The sequence below is a fragment of the Microtus oregoni genome, unplaced genomic scaffold (assembly GCF_018167655.1).
Source record: "Microtus oregoni isolate MIOR12 unplaced genomic scaffold, Mior012 000007F_ref0000211, whole genome shotgun sequence".
Classification (NCBI taxonomy): domain Eukaryota; kingdom Metazoa; phylum Chordata; class Mammalia; order Rodentia; family Cricetidae; genus Microtus; species Microtus oregoni.
The window spans coordinates 33,391,104-33,412,248 of NW_024543066.1; the positions used below are offsets into that span (position 1 = coordinate 33,391,104).

The 21,145-nt window shown below is 41.0% G+C and overlaps 1 protein-coding gene across 22 annotated transcripts in view; it reads left to right on the plus strand.

Annotated features, from left to right (window-relative positions):
* Window positions 1-616: 616 nt before the first annotated feature.
* Rims1 (regulating synaptic membrane exocytosis 1) overlaps window positions 617-21,145 on the plus strand; it is a 468,858-nt gene continuing 448,329 nt past the window's right edge. For 5 of the 22 annotated variants that reach the window (XM_041655613.1, XM_041655616.1, XM_041655619.1 and 2 more), the window contains exon 1: window positions 620-1,199. In XM_041655613.1, the coding sequence (XP_041511547.1) occupies window positions 1,036-1,199 (164 nt within the window). In that variant the 5' untranslated portion in view covers window positions 620-1,035. Of the gene's footprint in view, window positions 1,200-21,145 lie in introns of all 22 variants that reach the window. The other 17 variants (XM_041655607.1, XM_041655609.1, XM_041655610.1 and 14 more) reach the window with 7 other exon arrangements.

Consider the following 21,145-nt stretch of genomic DNA (forward strand, 5'->3'; position numbering starts at 1 on the left):
GAACAATTCTAGAGAGAACCCGTCAAGAAAGAGATTGCCTTAGAGAATATGACAATTCAGGGTTCATGTTGTTGGATGTGTGTATGTGTGTGTACCAAAATAATCCAGAAAACCGCACACTACTGGGGCTGTGCACACTTGACGAGTTCAGGAGAACGACATGGTGGCAGGAAGGGAAAAAAAATAGATCTAGAGGGTGTTCCATTTTGCCGTTCCAAACACTGTGGGTGCTCAAATAACATCAATGATGAAGACTGTAGCGAGGATGAAGATGATTAATGTAACCCAGGGGAAAATAGGGTTGAGAAGGATGACATGGACCAAGACCTGGAGAGGGAGGATGACTCAGGGTGAGGGGTACCTGGGGAGAGACCAAGCAGCAGAGTATGCACGTTGGCTAGCGTGGGGCTGAGGAGTGGGGGTGAGCGGCCGGGGCACGCGTGGCTCGGACCGGGGAGTGGGTGGGTGGTGCCCGTGGGCGGAGCGGCTCCGGGACTGAGTGGCTGGCAGCTTATGTCTGCGAGAGCAGCAGCATCACCCGGGAGCGAAGCTCCGAGACTCCGCCTAACTGACACCCAAACTCTCCCTCTCCCTCCCGCAGCCCCAAACTGGAGGCAGCAGAGCCCGCGAGCGAGCAGCGTCGGGTGGCCCCGGCCCGGCCCCGCCCCCGGCCCGCCAGCCCAGCCCGCGCCCGGCCGCGCTCGGGAGCCCAGCGCCAGCCCTCGCCCCCTCGCCGCGCCTCCGCCTGCCCGCCCCCGCCGGCCGAGGCTGGGTTGCGGGAGGCGGCCAGGCGTCCCCGAGCCTTGCCAGGGCGACCCAAACAAAGGCAGCATCCGGGCTCGGCGGGAGGCAGAGCATCATGAGAGACTGGGTCCTCTCTGTCCCCGGCTCCGCTGCTGCCGCTGCTGCCGCCGCCGCCGCCGCCGCCGGGAGGGCTACGCTGTAAGCTTGGAAAGCAGGGGCGCAGCTGCGGGGCGTGAATCCGAAAGGTGAGAGCGAGAGCCAGCGAGCCGAGGGGGCGGGCAGGCCACGAAAATGTCCTCAGCCGTGGGGCCCCGCGGTCCTCGCCCACCCACGGTGCCTCCCCCTATGCAAGAACTGCCTGACCTGAGCCACCTGACCGAGGAAGAGAGGAACATTATCATGGCAGTGATGGACCGGCAGAAGGAAGAGGAGGAAAAAGAAGAGGCCATGCTCAAGTAAGCTCCCCCCTTCCCCCCCCCCCTCTTGTAAGGCGCGCCATCCATCCCTCGGTGGTGATGCCTCCATCCGTCCATTCACCGCTCACTCACCCGGTCCTCTTGGCTGAGTGTGGGGGAGGGGCAGGGGTGCGGGCAGAGGTGCCCACCTTGGGGCTAGGGTCCCGGGCTTGAGCAGGGTAGAGACTTGGGAGTCCGGAGGAAGGAAAGGACCCTACAGAGCCAGGAAACCTAGGACCCCAGGAGGATGGCTTGAGACAGGAGTGCCTAGGAGGACTAGGTGGACAGGGCTGCCACCTTAGGGGGAGATATGCAGAGCTAAGTGAAGCTGATCCCACCCAATGGAAGGGCCCTGGACTGAGGGCAGATTAAGGGACTAGGGGATGAGTAGAGAAAAGGGTGGTGGTGGAGGTGTGGGGTGCGGAGGGTAAGCTCCTCTTTGGAGTTGTTGAGCCGATCTGAGTTACAACAGTGAACGGTGCTGGTCTTTATATAATAAAAATGCTTATTTTTAGTGTTCGTTTTGGTACTCATTCATTTACAATGCAAGATTGGGTCTTTTTTGGGCAGTTGCCATCTTTGGTAACCTGCCTTCCTGCTCCTCTTTAACCTCGTATTCCTAGTCTTCAACACAGAATAACTGTACGAAGACACATTTTCTTATTCATATGTAAGCCACTGGCAGTCCAAAGTTTTTGATAATGACAGAGGCTGATTGACGACTCTGAGCTGAATAAAACAGGGTTTCCTCATTATTGGCCTCCAAGAGACCTCTGGGGCCTTCTTGGTTCCCGAAGGATGCTGACAGGGATTGAGAATCTGCACAGCCCTGTCTTTAGAACCCACCCACCCTGCAGGGACCTCTGCCCCGTGCCCCATTTTCCTGGGGATGGGGAGAGGCCGGGGTTGGTTGTTAGTGGTGCAGGAGTCTGTGACATAGTGCTGCTGTTTGCCTCAGAACTGCTTGCAAGTACTGCCATCGAGGCTGAGCTTTGCTTGCTCCTTAGCCTCGCCCATGGAGTGAGGCTAAAGGTGATTTCAACTCTGTCTTCCCTTGGGAAGTCCTCACAAATTCAGTAAAGTTTTTCTCTCTGGGGTGGAGGTATGTAGATCCCCTGACTGGTACTGATGTCTTGGTATGGCCTGCTTATGCAGAAGGTGTGTTTGGGGCAGGCCATTGGCGTGAAGAGCCAAAGGGAACCTGTTGCATCTGGAGTTTGCTGTTTGCAGGGAAGTGTAGGGAGGGAGCAGGGGGTGACACCAGGGCACAGAGCACACCTGGAGTGGCCTTTCTTCCACTTCCTAGAATTGCCTGCTGAAGGGAAGATGCTGTCTGGGTAGGTGTCTCCTTCCCTTCAGGAAAGCAGAGCCACACAGGAGAACAACCGGACAAGCTGCATTCAGGCTATGGGTCCCCCAAGCAAAAGCAACTGCAGTCTAGAGTAGAGAAGGAGAGATGTGATTGTCCAGCAACTGCATAAGAGTAGAGATTCAGTCATTCTTCCTCGTTCACTGTAGACTCTGGAAAGATAAAAGGCCATTAACTTAGAAGGCCAGAGCTGGCCTGGCTTTCCAAGAGCAGCAGGTTTCTGAATTCCCTGCTCCTTCTCATCCAAAAAAACAAATACTTTAAGCCTGCCAGCTTGAGGGAGGCAGAACCCTTGCTAATCTGCTTCCTGTCCCTAGTGGAAGAATGACGTCCCCTGTGCTGCAGGCTTCCCCTCTTCTGAGCCTGGAAGTAATGGATGGTGTCTAATGGTGCCTCTGTCTGTCTGTGTGGTTGTTAGTCCATCTGTCCTCACTGCTGCAGCCCCTGCCACCTGTCCTAAACACTATCCTGTTGGCTAACATTTGCCAGATTTGCTGCTGTTTCTTTTGGTGCTTGCTGCAGACAGCAGGTAGATGGAGGCCTCCAGCAGCTAGTGATTAATATGCGCTGCTGCCTGACAGAGTCCAGCTAGGAAAGGGAGGCAGAGTGCAAGCCGTGGCCACAATGCTTCTCCATTGGCTGTTGCAAGCATTGTGGAGAGTGGTGGAATTTCAATGGGAGTGGATGAGTTTTAGGACAGAATTGCAAACCTGCTGACTATCTAGACTCAATGATACTATTATCTGGGTTTACATGGACAAACAGAAATTAAAAACTCTGCCTGGTCACTCATGTCTGGCATTTTCTTTTCTGGCTTTCCACGGGCTTGCCAATACTCTTCCTTTATGGCACGATTTCACATAGTATTGCAGCATGTAATCCTGTTATACAACAGCTCCCGCTAATCCTGGACTTCTGCACTAACTTTATCAATCAGGCAGTTCTGCTAGTGCCGTGGCCTTTTGTGCAGTGGTGGGTTTGCGAGTGTTTGGGAATGCTGGTGTGCTTCCATGTAAGCCTGTCATGGTGTCTGCAATTAGTGAGACAGTGCTGTACTTTCTTTCCTAGAAGGAACTTTGTAGCTTAGAAACTAGGCATCCTAGGAGCCATTCAGATACTACATATGTAAGGGGCACGTAATGATGTCTAGTCATGGGTGGTGGCCTTTTCTAAACTTGCCAAGGAAAAAGATCAGGGAATAAAATGTTTTTCACAGACCTTTGAAATACTTGCTAAAAAAAGAAAGAAAAAGAGTTTTAGGGCAATACTTAATCCAACATATCACATATTTTTATGAAAGACCCAAACAGAACTAAAGTTCTGTGAACAGAGAAATTAGATTTTAATTTTCTTTTTGTAATCAGTACAAGAGAATCACTTTGCAATGCTCACTGTGGTTTTTTTCTGCTTCTCCACAAGGTGTGACAGTGAACATTCACAGAGAGAATGAGAAAATGCATGAGTATTGTAAAGCCATCTTACAAAATACAAATTAGAATATATTTGTAGAGTTAGCCTTGATTGAAATTGCTGCTTGACTCTAGATTTGACAATGACATTAAATAGGTATAAATAGAAAAAATCGATCTATTTTTAAAATGTTATATGAAGTTAGTTGGAAGGGCTTCATCATTGTGATCACATTTTTTTCTGTAAATCTTCTAATTTTAAGTAATATTGTTTTATAATTAGAAAAAAGTTGACTCTGGAAAATTGTATTTTATGATTGATGTATGTGTTTGTAAAACAGTTCTTAATTTTTGATTCTCTTCTCCTCTCTCTCTCTCTCTCTCTCTCTGTGTGTGTGTGTGTGTGTGTGTGTATGTTCTGGAAAATTCTGAAACCTCACTTTGTCAATGAATGCTCTTTCAAGTACCTGTCACTAGGTATTATGGGCCAATATATTATATAGATAGAAAACTGTGTTATCTGGGACCTAATCAGAAAAGATCTCATTAGAGGTAAAATCTTATTCCTTCTCTTAAATAAAAGCTTCCAAGGGAAATGAGCTTCAGAAAAATGAAGAGAAGAGAAAAAGAAATAGAAGTAGAGATTAAGGGGGTGATCCAATGATGTAAATTAAAAACCATATTGAAAGTTACTGAAATTGGCTAACATCTGTTATTTATTGCTTGCCAGCCATTACTCTAGTTGGTCATGTTAGCACATGGCTGACCTGTACTGACTTACCATGTGTGCTCACATCCTCACCGTAGCCTGTGGAGAAGATATGCCAGGTGTCACGAATCTCAAAGTGTTACCCTATTCTGAGGGTTTCAGGGGTATCCAAAAATGATTGACATGCCCGGCTCAACCAGGATGCAAACCCAGACCTTTTACAGCTGAAGCAACTGTTTCCCCAGGCACTACGTTGTCTCTCCAAAGAGAGGCCTCTAACGTTTGTCTTTTCCTTATTTGAATTTCTGGTCTTTCCTGCAATCCAGAGAAATGCTTTGACAGATTAAGGACTTAGAATATCAGCTGCTGGTCTTAATGGAGCAGGGTTGACTTTACTTACACTGGTTTACAGAACCTCTCTGTGGATTGAGGGGAAGGGAACTGCCTCCAATTTAAAGATAATAAAAATGTTATAGTCATAGTACAGTGGAGAGGCCTTTGGAACCTTGCACACACACACACACACACACACACACACACACACACACACGATTTCTAGTTCTTCATCTTACTGTGTGAACATGAGTGGGAGAATTGTTAGACTTTCATGGAGTTCCATACTTCTTCTCAAGATGTGAGTTGGTCTGCAGAGACAACAGCGACAACTTTGGGCATCTCTGCCTTCTTGCTGGCAATTGGGCCTTCCATTTTTAAGAATCTGTCAATATAACCTGCTTGGGGAGAAGAGATGAAGTAGAGATTGTCATTACATTGGGTTTCCTGCTCTTCCTCTGTGCGCACATGTGCCATATTGTACTTTGAAAAATATTAAAAGGACTCCAGAAAAGAATGCCAATCTAGAAAAGAATGAAACGTAGATTAGCGAGATTAGGGAGGGGTGACGATAACATAGGTCTGTTTCTATTGATGGAATATTTCACATGTTCTACCCAGGCACACTCGGTCCTACAGTTAAAGCAGGGATGGGTGAGAAGGAAAAGGATGAGTAGTGAAGAGTGACAGTGGCTGGATTGTGGGCGTCTGAATTCCAGATATTCTGTTAGGCAGAAAGGACTGTTGCAAAGCACACTTGCTGGCGTCAGTCCTGCTCCACACTGTCAGTAAGTGGGGTCAGAGCTCGGGAAGGCGAACCCTGAACTAGGTAGTGACTTGTTTTTCACTTTCAACAAAAACTTGTCTAAACAAATGTACACACAGACTCGAAGAAGTTCACAAATGTTCATAGAAAAAATATAGAAAAGAGAAGTTTAAAAAAGTTGAAAGAATTGTGATTGTGTCAAAGATAATAGAAAGATACAAAACCATTGGGTTTTGGTTGATCTGTGGTGATTTATTTTTAACTTGTGTGTATTCTTTCTTAATAGATTGCTGTCATCTATGTATTTACATGACCAAATTTGGGGTACTCCATGGTATGCAAATCAGGGTGATCACTGGGCTATTGCCAACTTGAGTAATAGAAACACAACCTCTTCTGAAGGTTGTTTGTTCAACTTGTTCAACAGGAAGTCTGACTTGTGTAAGTCAGTCCAAAACCTCCTAGAAAGATACCAGTGTGAATTCCTCAAACACTATTCTCCCACGTCTATAAGAAGCATATGGAAGAGCTTGTTTTGCATGGATTATAAAAGTGCCATTGTGTTGAATTTCATTTACCTCAACGGTTGATATTCTGTTTTTAACCAACTTTGAACATTGGATCTTGTGAACTGAGTTTGGATATTCTAGATTTGGTCTTGGGAGTTGAAGAAATTTTTTTTTTTTTCTGAGACACAAAGCAACTAGAGTAATAGAACCTCAAACGCCTACACAGTGATTCCAGCCTTAACTGTTTACTAAAAGTCTATAATGGAAAGTGTGGGTATTATAAACTCTTGGCGTTGGTTTGTTTTCTCATGAGAGAACTTTATAGGATTTTCTGGTCCATTGCTTATAGCGTTTGGTCTGAGAATTCAGAGAGCAATTCTTCTAAGTAGCGGATCATTGCATGTGGCTGGTGGGGTTCCCTATGCCTTTGTGAACATATACATGTTCTTAACTTTTGTTTTCCTGACCTACATGCTCTATCTCACACAGAGGTCTCCTTAATACAGTAACATTTTGCAACTTCTCACCTTAACTGCAAGGCCCTCTCTTCTCAGTCGTACTGTTCTGAATTTTTTTTATGAAGCAGGATATTTCTATTCATAGACTGGTGATAGTTAATTCAACAATATGACTGCGTATTAGAATTTCATGCTTTAAAATTGGGACCAAGCAATGGGCTGTGTGGGTAGAATAAAACACCGTTCTTCTTATACCTTATTTTTGATGTGGTTCCTACCACATAAAAACCTCTGAGCTCTGTAAGGTTGGCTATTGACCTGCTGTATAGAATACTGAGCTAGGTTTTAGTCTTGTTTTTTATTGTAGTTTTTGTGTTTGTTTGTTTGTTTTTGCCTTTTTTTGAGACCAGACTTCTCTGTGTAGCCCTGGGTTCCCTGGAACTCGTCTGTGGATGAGGCTGCCCTCCAACTCTAAGATCCACTTGCCTCTGCCTCCTTGAGTGCTGAGATTAAAGGCATTCATCACCAAACCCTACTAGGTGTTGGTTGGTCTTTTTAAAATTTGATTTTTTAAAAAAATTCATTTTTCATTCCATCCACAGTGTTCCCCCATCCCTACTCCAGCCTCACTCCCAACCTCCCCCCAGCCTATGCCCATTCTACTCTGCCCAACAGGTAAGGGTTCCCATGGGAAGTCAACAAAGTCTGGCACATTAAGCTGGGGCAGGACCAAGCCCCTCCCCCCCTGCATTAAGACTGAGCATGGCATCCCACCATAGGGAATGGGCTCCAATAAGCTAGGTCATGCACCAGGGATACCTGGCCCTACTGCCAGAGGCCCCTCAGATAGTCCAACTTTCACCACTGTCTCCCACATGTGGAGGGCCTAGTTTGGTCCCGTGGAGGCTCCACAGCTGGTGTTGGTCTTAATGCTATCACTTTCTATAGGTATAAACATTATCAGGCCATTTTATGCAGTTTCTTAGCTTGCTGTATGCAATGAGATTTGTAAGGTCTGTCCCTGTAACTCACAAGGCTTTAAGCATGGTGATGCAGGCACACATTTAAACTTCAAATTACTGGGCCCAAAGAAATTGCTCTTACTGCCTTTACTCCTTGAAAATATAGCTGACTCTCAGATGCATCCGTTTGTGTGGTTTTTGAAGATTTGGGGCTTATGAGGAGAAAGTCCTTTTGGAGATGGCCCCACCCATAGTCTCCTGAAGGCCTTGTGACCAGGATTGCAGTTACACCAAGGTGGGAATTTGACAAGGGATTAAAAAGTAAAATAATCACAGAGCCTGACCTCAAGTTATAATTTTCATCATTTCTCATTAAATAACTCATAAATATTTATAGCATAAAAAGTAATGGGAAAACAGCAAATTTTGAAATAACAGCAAGGCAAACCTAATTCAAAATGAAAAGAGACATTAGCTTAGGGCAATTTCATAGGGTAGTTTTCTTATGTTTTACTAAAAAACAAAAGAGCGTTAACTTCTGTATCATGGGGTGTAATAAATGAATGTCTCATTTTTAACATTGAATGAGGGACTACTTGTCAAGTAGTTTATCTTTATAAGCTTTTGGTTGGGTAATATAATAACATGCACATTTAACATGTTGAAATTTCAGTACTAAATGCCTTATGTTTTCTGCATGTGTAGCCTCACATTCTTATATCATGTTTACATGAATTTATTTTGACCTAGGTCAAATAGTTGACAGCAAGGGACAGTACTACAAAATAGGCTTGGGGCTTTCCTACTTTCGTTGCTATTTTGTGAAAGTTTCCTATACATAGAAATGTTTACTTAAAGAAAAACTAGAATTGCTTTAAGGGAGAGTGGCTTATATATTGATTTGCCTTCATTTTTATACAAATTTCTTGCTATGGGTAGTGTTTCATACTGTCAATTTTAAGTATCAACTTAGATGAAAAGTTAGATTATCATTTCCGGTTTATAGATTTTTTTTCCTGCACCAAATTATTTGCACCAGACCACCGAAAAGCAAGCAATTAAAAGTCTTAAAATTTATCAGAGCAGTATGCAATGCCAACAAGGAGTATAGAATTTTAAAAATCATTATTTGACTAACAGTAATGATTTCCTGAAAATGAGACGCTGCACTTCACAGAACCTCAGTGGACACCTCTTTTATGGCAAGGCTGAGTGCAGTTTTTGAATCATTTCTCAAATAATAGTCGTCAGTTACAACTGCACGCAGGACTGTCTGTGAAAATTCTCCGTTGAGCCAAGCAGGAGTACAGCCTTCAGTTTAGAGACCATATCCCTGGAGTGAGAATTCATTTAAATAGATTTTAGAATGTAAAGTTTTGATAATCCCTTTGAAGTGTAAGTAGTAAGATAATTTAATATTATTGAAAAGAATCTTATGTAATTTGTAAGTAATTAAGGCATTTAATTAGAATATTAGCTGTTTTAAAGAAGCATGATGAATGAGAATGAGATAATATAGATAATAATACCCAGTTTAGGATTTATAGATTGTTTAGTACCTTTTTATCACTCTTCCTTAGGTTACTTGTCTGGACGATATTATTATGTTTATATAAAGAAGGCATGTAAATTGAAAACCAATTAAAGTGTCTATGCTGCCATGTAGATATCTTATGCTATTTAGAGTCTTTTAATGGGCTGTCATATTTAATATGGATATATATTCACAAGTGAGACTTTATAGTGGCCTTTACTGAAGAAGGTTCTCTGCTATACCATTTCTCTCACATTGTTTAATGTGAAGTATTTCACGAGTTGAAATACTTTCCAACTCATATTTCTATACCTGAAGTATTGTTCATCGATCTTTGAAGAATACTCTTAATTTCAAGAAACCAAATGGTCAATCTATGTTTTGGTCCACTTGACACAATATAGGGCCATCTGGGAAGAAGGAACCTCAACTAAGAAAATGCTTCCATGAGATTTGCCTGTGGGCAGGTCTTCTTGTGGGCAATTTCTTGATTCATGAATGGTTGGAAGGGACTGGCTCATCGTGTGTGGTGCTGCCCCTGTAGGTGGTCCAGGGTTGGATAAGAAAGCAGGGCGAACAAGCTATGAGAAGCAAGTCTGTAAACAGTGTTCCTCTATGACCTCTACTTAGTTTTTGCCTCCAGAGTTCCTACCTTGAATTCCCTTCTTCCTTCTGATATGAACTGTATCCTGAAAGGCGAAATAAATATTTACCTCCCCAAGTTGCTTTTGGTCACGGTGTTTATCCCAGCAATAGAAATGTAACTACAATACCAAGTTATTTTAAAGTTGTTGGCTATTGGTGCATAATCATTCTGTTCTTGTCATTTATTCTTATTTTAAGATTTATTTGCTTCTTACTTTTATGAGTAAGTGCGTATGATGCCTGAATGAACATGTGTGTACTGTGTGTGGGTAGGTGACTATAGGAACCAGAAGAGGAAGTTGGGTTCTCTGGAACTGGAGTTTTATGTAGTTGTGGGTTCTGGCAACTGGACCTGGGTCCTGTATAAGACCTGGGTCTTAGTTATGGTTTCCATTGCTGTGAAGAGACATCATGACCATGGCAACACTGTCAAAGGATAACATTTTTATGGTGGCTTGCTTACATTTCAGAGGTTCAGTCCATTTTCCTCATGAGAGGGAGCATGGCAGCATGCACACAGACATGGTGTTGGGTACACCTTCATCAGAAGGCAGCAGGAAGTGGTCTGAGATGCCAAGTGGTATCCTGAACACAGAAAACTTCAAAGTCAGCCCCCACAGTGACACACTTCCTTCAACAAGGTCATACCCATTCCAACAAAGCCACACCTACCTATGGGGTTATGGAGGACAATTATACTCAAACCACCACAAACAGCAAATGATCTTCACTGCTGACCATCTCTCCAGCCCCCGCTTCTTGTCATTTGAAGAAATGAAATGAGAAACTTTTTAAAATGTTAATTTTGTTTTCATTTTTCTTTTGTAGCTTTCATTTTTGAAATAAAATGGGCTATTTTTTTGTATCAATGATCCGTATAAGTCAAATATCACTTCTTTTCAAAAATATAGTGTAGTATATATAGTAATATATAACTGTTTTTTCTAAATATGAGGTAGTTTATGTAGACATTTAGAGGTCTGCTAAGGTCAGAAAAATTACTTAATATCTGCATAGAAATAGAGGAGAAGAACAGTAAGGTAATGCAGTGGCTTTCCCTTTTTCTATTTCACACAGCTTAGCAGATTTATCTTTCTTGGTTGTCTCTGTATTGTAATATAGTGGAGCTTAAGTATTCTTTACTAATCTCTTCTTTCTAAGGGAAAAAAGGATAGATCTTACATCCGGGTATTTGAAATGGAAGTATATTGAAATAAGCAATCTCTTTTATATTGGTTACTAAAACTTGGTCAAAGCAAAAGTTATAAATAGCTAGTACTCTGGTGTTATATCTGAACATCATCACTGTTTTTCACGAAAGCATAATTTAAAAGGTAAAATTTTATACTGGTATTATGAATTGATAGATGGTTTTTGTATCCTAGGCCAAATATTGCCATTTAATATAGCAATCCCAGATAAAAACTTGATGCCAGTGTGGAAAGATCTGAGATCTGTTTAGACACAGGCATTAGGAAAGACTTTCCATGGAGTTTGGCTGTCCAACATTTTCAGCTAGTCCACACAGAATGCAGTTATGATTGATACTGAGTACAGTGGCTAGTTTCTGCATTCCATAAAGGCAGCATAGTCAACAACTCTGGGCCTTGCATACAGAAAACCAAAGCCAGCAAACACATCCACTTCTGGACCGTAAGACACAGATACTGTATAGTTGGTAAAACTTAGAAAAATAATAAGAATAAGGTGAGTAGTAATTGTAAAGTAAAAGCTGAAGGTCATTTTGAAGCACCCTCTTCTCTGCTGTCTGCATTTCCATTTCCTTCTAATTTGCCTTCAATTTTTCTAAATGTCTCTACTCTGCCCCATCCTGAATCTTAAATATTAGCCTTCTTAAAAGTTCTACTATAGCCTATTATCCCTTTCTTTCAGCTCCTGTTAAGTCTCACATGGTGGATTCAATTGCAAGGACATGCCAAAGATTGAAATATCTAGGGCCATACGTTCTGAATTCTCTGGTTAATTCTGAATTCTCATTGCAACATCTTTTTGATACCTCCTTAACTGGATGCCTAGTGAGCACTTCGAATTTATCGCCACCTAGCATAAATTTCTTAGTGTTTTGCCACATATGATGCTTTGAGCTTCACAGGTAGCATCTCTTCCATATCCAGAACAAGGTTGGGACTTTAAGGTCTATATCCAGATCATGCTGCCTTTCATTTGGTCTACACAGCCCTGACTTCCTTCATCTTAGCTGATTTTCATTGCTCCTTCACTACTTGACGACTCCACTCATGCTTTACTCTTGATCAGACATTTTCCTTTGAATCTAAATTTATCTTGGCCTTTAAGATGATCTTAAATGGTACCTCATCTGCTGCGTCGTCCCAAACCTCCCAGGCTGGTTTCAGTGCTTGCCTTCTGTGCATACATTTTTCCTACCATTTCCACTCAACATTCTCGTCTCAGCACGGAATACGCTGCCGAGGGTGGCATCAATTTTTGTTGTATTCATCATAAGCGCTTATAGCAGGTGCCCAGTTATTTGAAATGGTGTATATGAATGAATGCGTAGATTCAGAAGGCGTGGACGAGAGTCACCTAAGGCTGCTAATGAGATGCGTGGGAGGACACAGTGGGATGGTTATTCTAACCATGGAAATTCAGTCAGCAAATTCTGAAAACAAAACTGCTTCCCTTTGACTAGAGAGAGAAGCAGGTTGACCAGAATGTCTGAGGAAATAAATGTTTGTCACTGAACTTTACAAGGTAAAATTAAGATATATTTTTTTGGATATCCTGTTGTGCTCTTGATTTATCATTCATGGCTTTCTGAAAGACAGGATTTTGAAGACATTTGATTGTCAGTGTGGGTGGACATAAATAATAGATTTTTTAAAGGTAACTCTCTAGAGAGGCACCCTTAATTGGGGATGTTTTAATGAAAGCATGACTAACTTCAGTCGGAGTCTAAAGCATAACACATGTTCTGATTTGATATTTACAGTTAGATCAGATGATCACAATGTACTTATATTGATTTTATTTTTAATTAAAAATACTTCCCAGTTAAGCCATCTTCTGTTCATCAAAGCTCCTTGACGGTGGATGTCATCGACTGATTGCCTTTGGATTTGCATTACCTGCCCTGTGACAAACACATTATAAGATCTCAACAGGTGTTTCTTGAACTGTGTGCCACAGTTGACGTCCTAGACACAAAAGCAGATATCTTCCTACTTTGAAGATGGGACGCTGTTGTTTACAAGTGAGTGGGAAATTAGCAACTGTCCAGTCCTAGACTGGCAAATACTTGGTTCACTGTGGCAAAGTTCAGCACAGAACAACATTGGTGACGAATGTCAATATTCTTCAGAACCTTTATGGACATAGTGCTTTAAGGAAGGGGTCAACCCAAGGATTGGCAGTCGAGACAGCAAATGACACGTTAGTCACTGAAGATCATTCCAGCTCTCTCAGGCTTTCACTGCTAATTAGTGTTAAGACCTGTGCATAACACATCCGCTAACTCGTCCTTGACCTTCCACAGCACTTCCTTTTGTTTGCTTATTTTTACCTTCTTTTTCTGGCATTACATTATTAGGTGGCATCACACCACTTGGTTTCAGCAAATTTAAACGGAAGGTTTTAAAGCCGATTTGATTTGCTATCTCTCCAGGGTTATATTTGCTATAGCAAACCCCAAGGGAATTCTACCAGTTTTGCATGTTTGGAATATCAGTTCATGGAGTGTTATTTAAAGAAGTCGATCGTGAACAGGGATTATGAAATAGGAAATGATTTCCTTTGCAGCAATGCTTATCATGTTTACAGTCTATCAATATTTCGTAATTGTGAGAATTTTATTTACAAATTTTAATTCTTCTCTGAGATAAATATTTTCAGTTTAGAGTAACTTATGATTTTAAATAGCATTTCCTATTACACTTTCGAGTTATAAATGCGTTCACATAAGGTTTTTGAGACAGGGTCTCACTATGTACCAGGCTAGTCCAGGAGGTTATGAGCCCTGTTTCCTTCAGTGTCCTAGTGCTGGAGTTAGAGACTCACACCACTATTGCTGACTGTTGTTTATTATTTATGTTAATTGTTTTACTTTAAAATTGAAATCCCTTTAAGATTTCAATTACTAAGGACTCCATTAGTATTTTCAAAACATTACTCCAGATGCAGTATCATGAGCACGTTGAATGAAAGCCCGGAACACACGTGTGTAAAAATTAGCTATTTTTTCAGAATGAGCAGACTTTCAGACGAGAGATACTGAAGCGAGGGTTTGGTGGTGGTGGGGAAATGTTAGGATTTGAAAGACGTTTCTGAGGCTGCAGCTCTTCTTCCTGATGGGTTGAACTTTAGTTGACTTCTGATTGGTACCAACCAGTACCAGGGTTAGTTGGAAGGCCCTATGAGTCTACTCGGTCATTTGGCTTTGTGATAACTTTCAAAACACCCAAGGAGGAACCAAGTAGGTTTTGTGTCAGGAAATTGGATGAGAGATTGGTTTGCAATGTAAATATGAGTCTGGTGCCTTATGGGTGGTCATTGAGTTGTACAGTTCAGAGGAGGAAAGGTAAAGAAATAAGACTTAAGGAAAGTTCATTTTTGAGAGTTGAAAGAGGACAATAAATCTGCAGTGACGAGAGAGGGGAAATGAAAACCAAGAGAGTTATTATAAGTACATGCGTATACATAGAAATGTATGTGATATGTATGTATATATAATGTTTTACAATACATTCTCTGTGTGTCGTATTTTTGAGTAGCTTAAAACCTGTGGCTCTCTATAAAGTTCTTCATACATATGTAGGTTTGAGTTACTCCATTTCCCCAATCCCCATTCCCCATTTTTAACACTGAGTATTTTCCCTTTCATGTGTCCACCCAACTATTTTCTACTTTTTCTTCTAATTTAATTTTTCTTGGGGTGGGAGCGTATATATTTTCATATAGGGATTACATGCACACTTCATTTTGGCAAACACCTTTCACCAATATCTTGTTCCCTCATCTCCTGCCCATTGTCTCTGTTTGCACTTTTCTGCCCCCAGTATTTCCCTCTCTCCTTTTCTTTTGCCTGGTGAGTTCACTTTAGTATAATTTTTTTCCAGTTTTATTCATTTACCTGTGAATTTCATTATTTTATTTTTCTCTAAAGCTGAGTAATATTGCATTGTGTATATGTATGTGTACAGCATTTTATTTATTAGTTGATAGATATCTTGGCTGATTCCATTTTCTAGCTATTGTAGATAAAGCAGCAGTGCAGAGGTTGTGCAGGTATCTGTGCAGTAGGATGTGATGTCCTTTGGGTATGTGCCCGGCAGTGATGTAGATGGGTCATATTATAGTTCTATGTCTAGGTTTTTGAGACGCCCCAGACTCATTTCCACAATGGTTGCACTGGTTTAAGCTCTCTCCAGCAGAGCATAAGCATTTCCCTGTCCCCACATCTACGGCAGCATCTGTTGTCTTTTGTCTTCCTGATGTTGACTGTTTTGACTTGAGTGAGGTAAAATCTTCAAGGAGTTAAATCTGCCTTTTCCTGATAACCGAGGACACTGCAGTTTAAAAAGAATTTACTGCTTATTTATAGTTCTTGTTTGAGAACAGTTTGCTTAGCTGTGTAGTCTACTTTCTATTTTTATTTGAAAATATCTTGAAATTAAATATAATTACACCATCCCTTTTCCCTCTCTTTTCTCAAAACTTTCCAATGATTCCATATTTCCTCTCAAATTAATGGCCTCTTTTTCTTTCATTCCTGTTTTATAACAAATGCACACTACACACATACGCACATACACACACATAAATGCAACATGAGTCCATTAGTGTTGCTTATGTGTATATGATTTCGGACCTGACCACGTGGTATTAGATAACCAATTATGAGGCTCATCTTTGGGGAAAACTAATTTCCGTTCTCTCAGCAGTCATTAATCATCTGTAGCTCCATTGCTCATATTTTCAGTTGGGTCAGAGAAACTTGAATTCTTATTCAATATAATGCTATAATATGGTATAACCACTTTCTAAAACTGTCTGTCATTGCTATTACCCTACTTCATAGGAAAGAAAATAAAGAAATGATTTCTAACAGGGTGACACAGCAGAGTAGCCAATGTTCCATGGAAATGGCAAATAAACTTGGCTGTCTTTATAAATTAATAGCATCATGAAGATAATAAAAAGAATATTCTTAATGTAAACTGTTGCCACTACTAGTGACTGTTATGAGGTATAGGATGAAGTGGGAATTTCAGAATGAAAGAGGCCTAGGTTTTAATTCAGGGTTCTACCGTATACTATGTAAATGCTTAGTGGAGTAATCTAGGCCTCTGTTACCACCATTTTCTTATCTGTGGAATAAGGATAAGAAATAAGAATAAATAATAAGGAGTGGTCAGTGAGGTGGTGATGTTTATACAATGCACTTGGCACAGCTTTTCATTCCTAGGCAGCCACTTTCGACGGCAATGCTATTTTATGATGGTTTGGCTTTAGACTGCACTGTGCACCCAGTATTGACATTCCTTAGAGTATAAAGTGGGTACATCTACTCTGCAGGAGCGCTGTTCTAGCTTACAGGTTGAGGACTTGCTGTGTTGATTCTATATGAAGGAATTTGGATCACAGTTAGAGTTGTGTTTCATTGTGCTATGTTAGAATACTCTTATTCATTGTTGTGACTTTAACACAATGTGGGAGCATGGAGAGGAAGCTGGGAACTTTCTTTCGAGATAAGGCAATAAGCCTTATTTTAGCAGAATGTCAAAATAAGTTTGCCCTGTATTGTGTTTAGAGATGCAATTCTTCATATTTCTTATTTTGGCAAGGAAACGGTGTGGCTCACCTCTTCGGTGTATCATCAGAGATGAATGCATGGGCATTTATGTACATATTTCACATGGCCTGTGTGCATTGGAGAAAATATGCCATCTTCCGTTTGTAGCATGAACAATGCCTCCAACTGAGAATACTCAAATTTTTTTCTCAGGGATTCATTATTAAGATTTCTCTAATCCACAGTAAATTAAATTCCTAAGTACACAATCATAGTATTTTCTAAGTGAAATATTAAATATAAATATTAAAATGAATTTTATGGGCTAAGTTTTCTGTGTGAGCACGATGGCCAGAGTTTGGATGCCCCGGAATCCATATAAAGCCTTCTATGACATCACCTATCTGGGTTTCACTGATTCTCTGGTTAGATGGCAGCAGAGACAGGAGAATTCCCAGCTATCTTGCTATTTGAGGCAGCAAACAAGAGACCCTTTTTCAGTTAAGGTGGAAGACAGACTAACACTTGAAGTTGCCTTTTCACCTTTCCATGTATACCCATATTAGTATGCACACACACACACACACACACACAAACACACACACACAGATGAATACACACAGAAATACACACATACACACAAAGATGTATTTAAAATGCTGTTATTTGAAGTTGTTAGGAGTAGCTAATGCCTTGTCTTCGTTAGTGTTTTTTATTGCTGTGAAATGACACCATGACCATGGCAACTCTTACAAAAAGAACATTTAATTGAGGTAGTGGCTTACAGTTTCTGAGATTCAGTCCGTTAGCATCATGATGCAGGCAGTAGTGCTGGAGCTGAGAGTACTACATCTTGCAGGTGTGACAGGAATAGACTGTCACACTGAGAGAAAACTTGAGCGAGAGAGACCTCAAAGCCTGCCCCCACAGAGGCACATTTCCTCCGACAGGGCCACATGTACTAATAGTGCTACTGCCTTTGGGGACCATTTTCTTTCAAACCACCACACATTTATAATTTTAGCCCTTTGGTAGGCCGAGGCAAAAAAAAAAAATTGCTGTAAAATTGAAGTTACCCTGGGCTACAGAGTGAAACCCTGTCTCAAAAAAGTAAATAAATAAAAACATTTAAAAAATATGTTGCTAAGCTAGGCAGTGGTGGTACATGCCTTCAATCCCAGCACTTGGGAGACAGAGGCAGGATGATCTCTGTGAGTTCGAGGCCAGCCTGGTCTACAAGAGCTAGTTCCAGGACCAGCTCCAAAAGCTACAGAGAAACCCTGTCTCAAAAAACCAAAAATAAATAAATAAATAAATAAAAAAATATGGTACTAAGATATATATCTACTGTGGATTTAGACCAAAGAAGTATTGGCATGTGTTGATATTTTCATGCAAGTTTAGGAAAGATAAGGATATGTTTTAAATATTTTAAAGAAATATTCATTATAGTTCTGCATTTGCTGAAATCAAAGATATAATAAAATAATAAAAAAATCAAAGGATACACAAAAAACATTCAACATTACTACCCAGTTCTAGCTAGCTTAGTTTATGTGTGTGTGTACATGTACATATATATGTGTCAAACTGCTTCTAACTCAAGACGACTGAATGTTTCTAATAGAAGTCTGTTTTGCTGATGAAATCATGATAGAATATATATATTTTTTCCAGACATGGTTTCTCTTGTAGCCTCAGCTGTCTTAGAACTCACTGTGTAGACCAGGTTGGCTTCAAACTCAGAGATTCACTTGCTTCTGCCTCTTGAGTGTCGGGATTAAAGAGAATATATTTCTATTTATTTGTTTGTTTATTTATTTATTAAAGATTTCTGCCTCCTCCCCGCCACCGCCTCCCATTTCCCTCTCCCTCCTCCAATCAAGTCCCCCTCCCTCGTCAGCCCAAAGAGCAATCAGGGTTCCCTGCCCTGTGGGAAGTCCAAGGACCACCCACCTCCATCCAGGTCTAGTAAGGTGTGCATCCAAACTGCCTAGGCTCCCACAAAGCCAGTACATGCAGTAGGATAAAAAAAAAAAAAAAAAAAAAAAAAAAACCATTGCCATTGTTCTTGAGTTCTCAGTAGTCCTCATTGTCCGCTATGTTCAGCAAGTCCGGTTTTATCCCATGCTTTTTCAGACCCAGGCTAGCTGGCCTTGGTGAGTTCCCAATAGAACATCCCCATTGTCTCAGTGTGTGGGTGCACCCCTCGCCGTCCTGAGTTCCTTGCTCGTGCTCTGTCTCGTTCTGCTCCTGATTTGGACCTTGAGATTTCAGTCCAGTGCTCCAGTGTGGGTCTCTGTTTCTGTCTCCTTTCATCACCTGATGAAGGTAAATATTCAGGAGGATGCCTATATGTTTTTCTTTGGGTTCACCTTCTTATTTAGCTTCTCTAGGATCATGAATTATAGGCTCAATGTCCTTTATTTATGGCTAGAAACCAAATATGAGTGAGTACATCCCATGTTCCTCTTTTTGGGTCTGGCTTACCTCACTCAAGATAGTGTTTTCTATTTCCATCCATTTGCATGCAAAATTCAAGAAGTCATTGTTTTTTACTGCTGAGTAGTACTCTAATATGTATATTTTCCATACTTTCTTCATCCATTCTTCCACTGAAGGGCATCTAGGTTGTTTCCAGGTTCTGGCTATTACAAACAATGCTGCTATGAACATAGTTGAGCATACACTTTTGCTGTATGTTAGGGCATCTCTTGGGTATATTCCCAAGAGTGGTATTGCTGGGTCCAGGGGTAGATTGATACCGAATTTCCTGAGAAACCGCCACACTGCTTTCCAAAGTGGTTGCACAAGTTTGCATTCCCACCAGCAATGGATGAGTGTACCCCTGAGAATATATTTCTTATGCCAGTGGTCTGAAATTTTCTGAAACAGAAGGTATTTTCTTTATCTTTGTAATGGAAATGACAGAAGACTCTTAATAGCCTTAGAAACCCATCCTTACTTTTGTCCTCAGCAATGAGATAAAAAGACTGGCATTTGCCCTTATCACACCAGGTGCAGCTACAACTCCCCAAAGGATCCATAAGAAGATTTTGGGGATATGAAAATGGACATGTTCCTTTTAGCTTTTTGGACTCTAGATTCAAGGGAGACTGGTGCCACTCCATCCTTGCCCCAATTAAAAAGTGCATTCTTTGATTTACAGTTTCTGATTTTATGCTTTTTTTTTCCAGGAAGAATTATTGGGTAATTTGGGGTGCTTTGGGAATTTTAACTTCTTTCAACCCTTCTTTCTTTCTATCCCTTCACATTTCAGGAGACAGAAATATGAGAGTTTCTCTGGTGTATTTTCCCAGAAGAGAGAACATGCCAGTCATTTCCAGAGAGGAGCGATTTTTCTGTCTTGGCCCTTGGGCTCTCTCACTCCTGCTGGGAACATCCAACTCTTTGCAACCTCCCCATCAGGGCTGCTGCAAAGGGAGAGGTGCTGCACAGATGTGCGTAGACAATACTTGGCGTGAACGTCCATTCTAAAAGAGCTGGCCTTCCAGGGTGCAATCAGCCCTTCTCATTTTGTGTGAGTGGCTGCATATAGGTTATTTAATTTACTTGTAGGCTCCTCTGAGGAGTTACAGACCAAACGAAACTGTGGATGAGACAGAAGAGTGTATTTAGAAAGGCAGAGGATGCTGCGTTGGCTGTGCAGTAATTGGTAAAGTTTGAGCACCCCCTATTATTTTCCCTTCAGCACGATGTTACAATATGCTTTGTTCAAGCCTAAATGAACCTTTTCATCTGGTAATTAACATTTTTACAGTGTCTCTCTTCCACCATATATTTTTGTTTAGAAAATTAAGACCCAGAGCCAAAGTTAATGAGTAAAATGTTTGTTTCGTAAAGATTGTGTTTACACCCGCAAGAAATGATTAAAGGGCAAACAAGAGAGTTAGAAATTGTTTAATTTCAACTTCCTTGATTTCTGCCATCAATATTTTGATCCTTTTCTTGTATTTTATTTTACAGTTGATATTTATTTTAAAAGTGCTTCTGAACTATCTTTTGTTGATAGTAAGTGATAGAGCCATTGGGTGTTTTGTGGCCCCTGCTGTGACATGGATATTACCTGAGAGTTTGTAAGGTTTGAGGCCAGCTGACATTCCTATCACAAGCTCTTTGAGGAATTGCTGGATTCTGGTTATGGATTCCATTTTCTCTAATCCAACCCTCTAGGGTCTCTGGGTTTTTAAGAATGTTTCATTCATTGTAATTAATCAGTTGCTTAATTAAGATAGTGTTTTTGCTCTGGCTTGCACCAGGAAATACAGAGGTGCAGTAAAATTAACTACAATTATATGATTCTGTAAGTTATTGCCAAGTTTATTAAACTCTCAGGAAGCTCCATTTTTAATGTACATGTCATAGTAGTTTTTAATTTATCTGAAGTGGGTTTTAATTATTGGTAATTCTGATAATAAAATTTATATTGTTTGGATCAGATAAAAAATCAGTATGGGCTCAA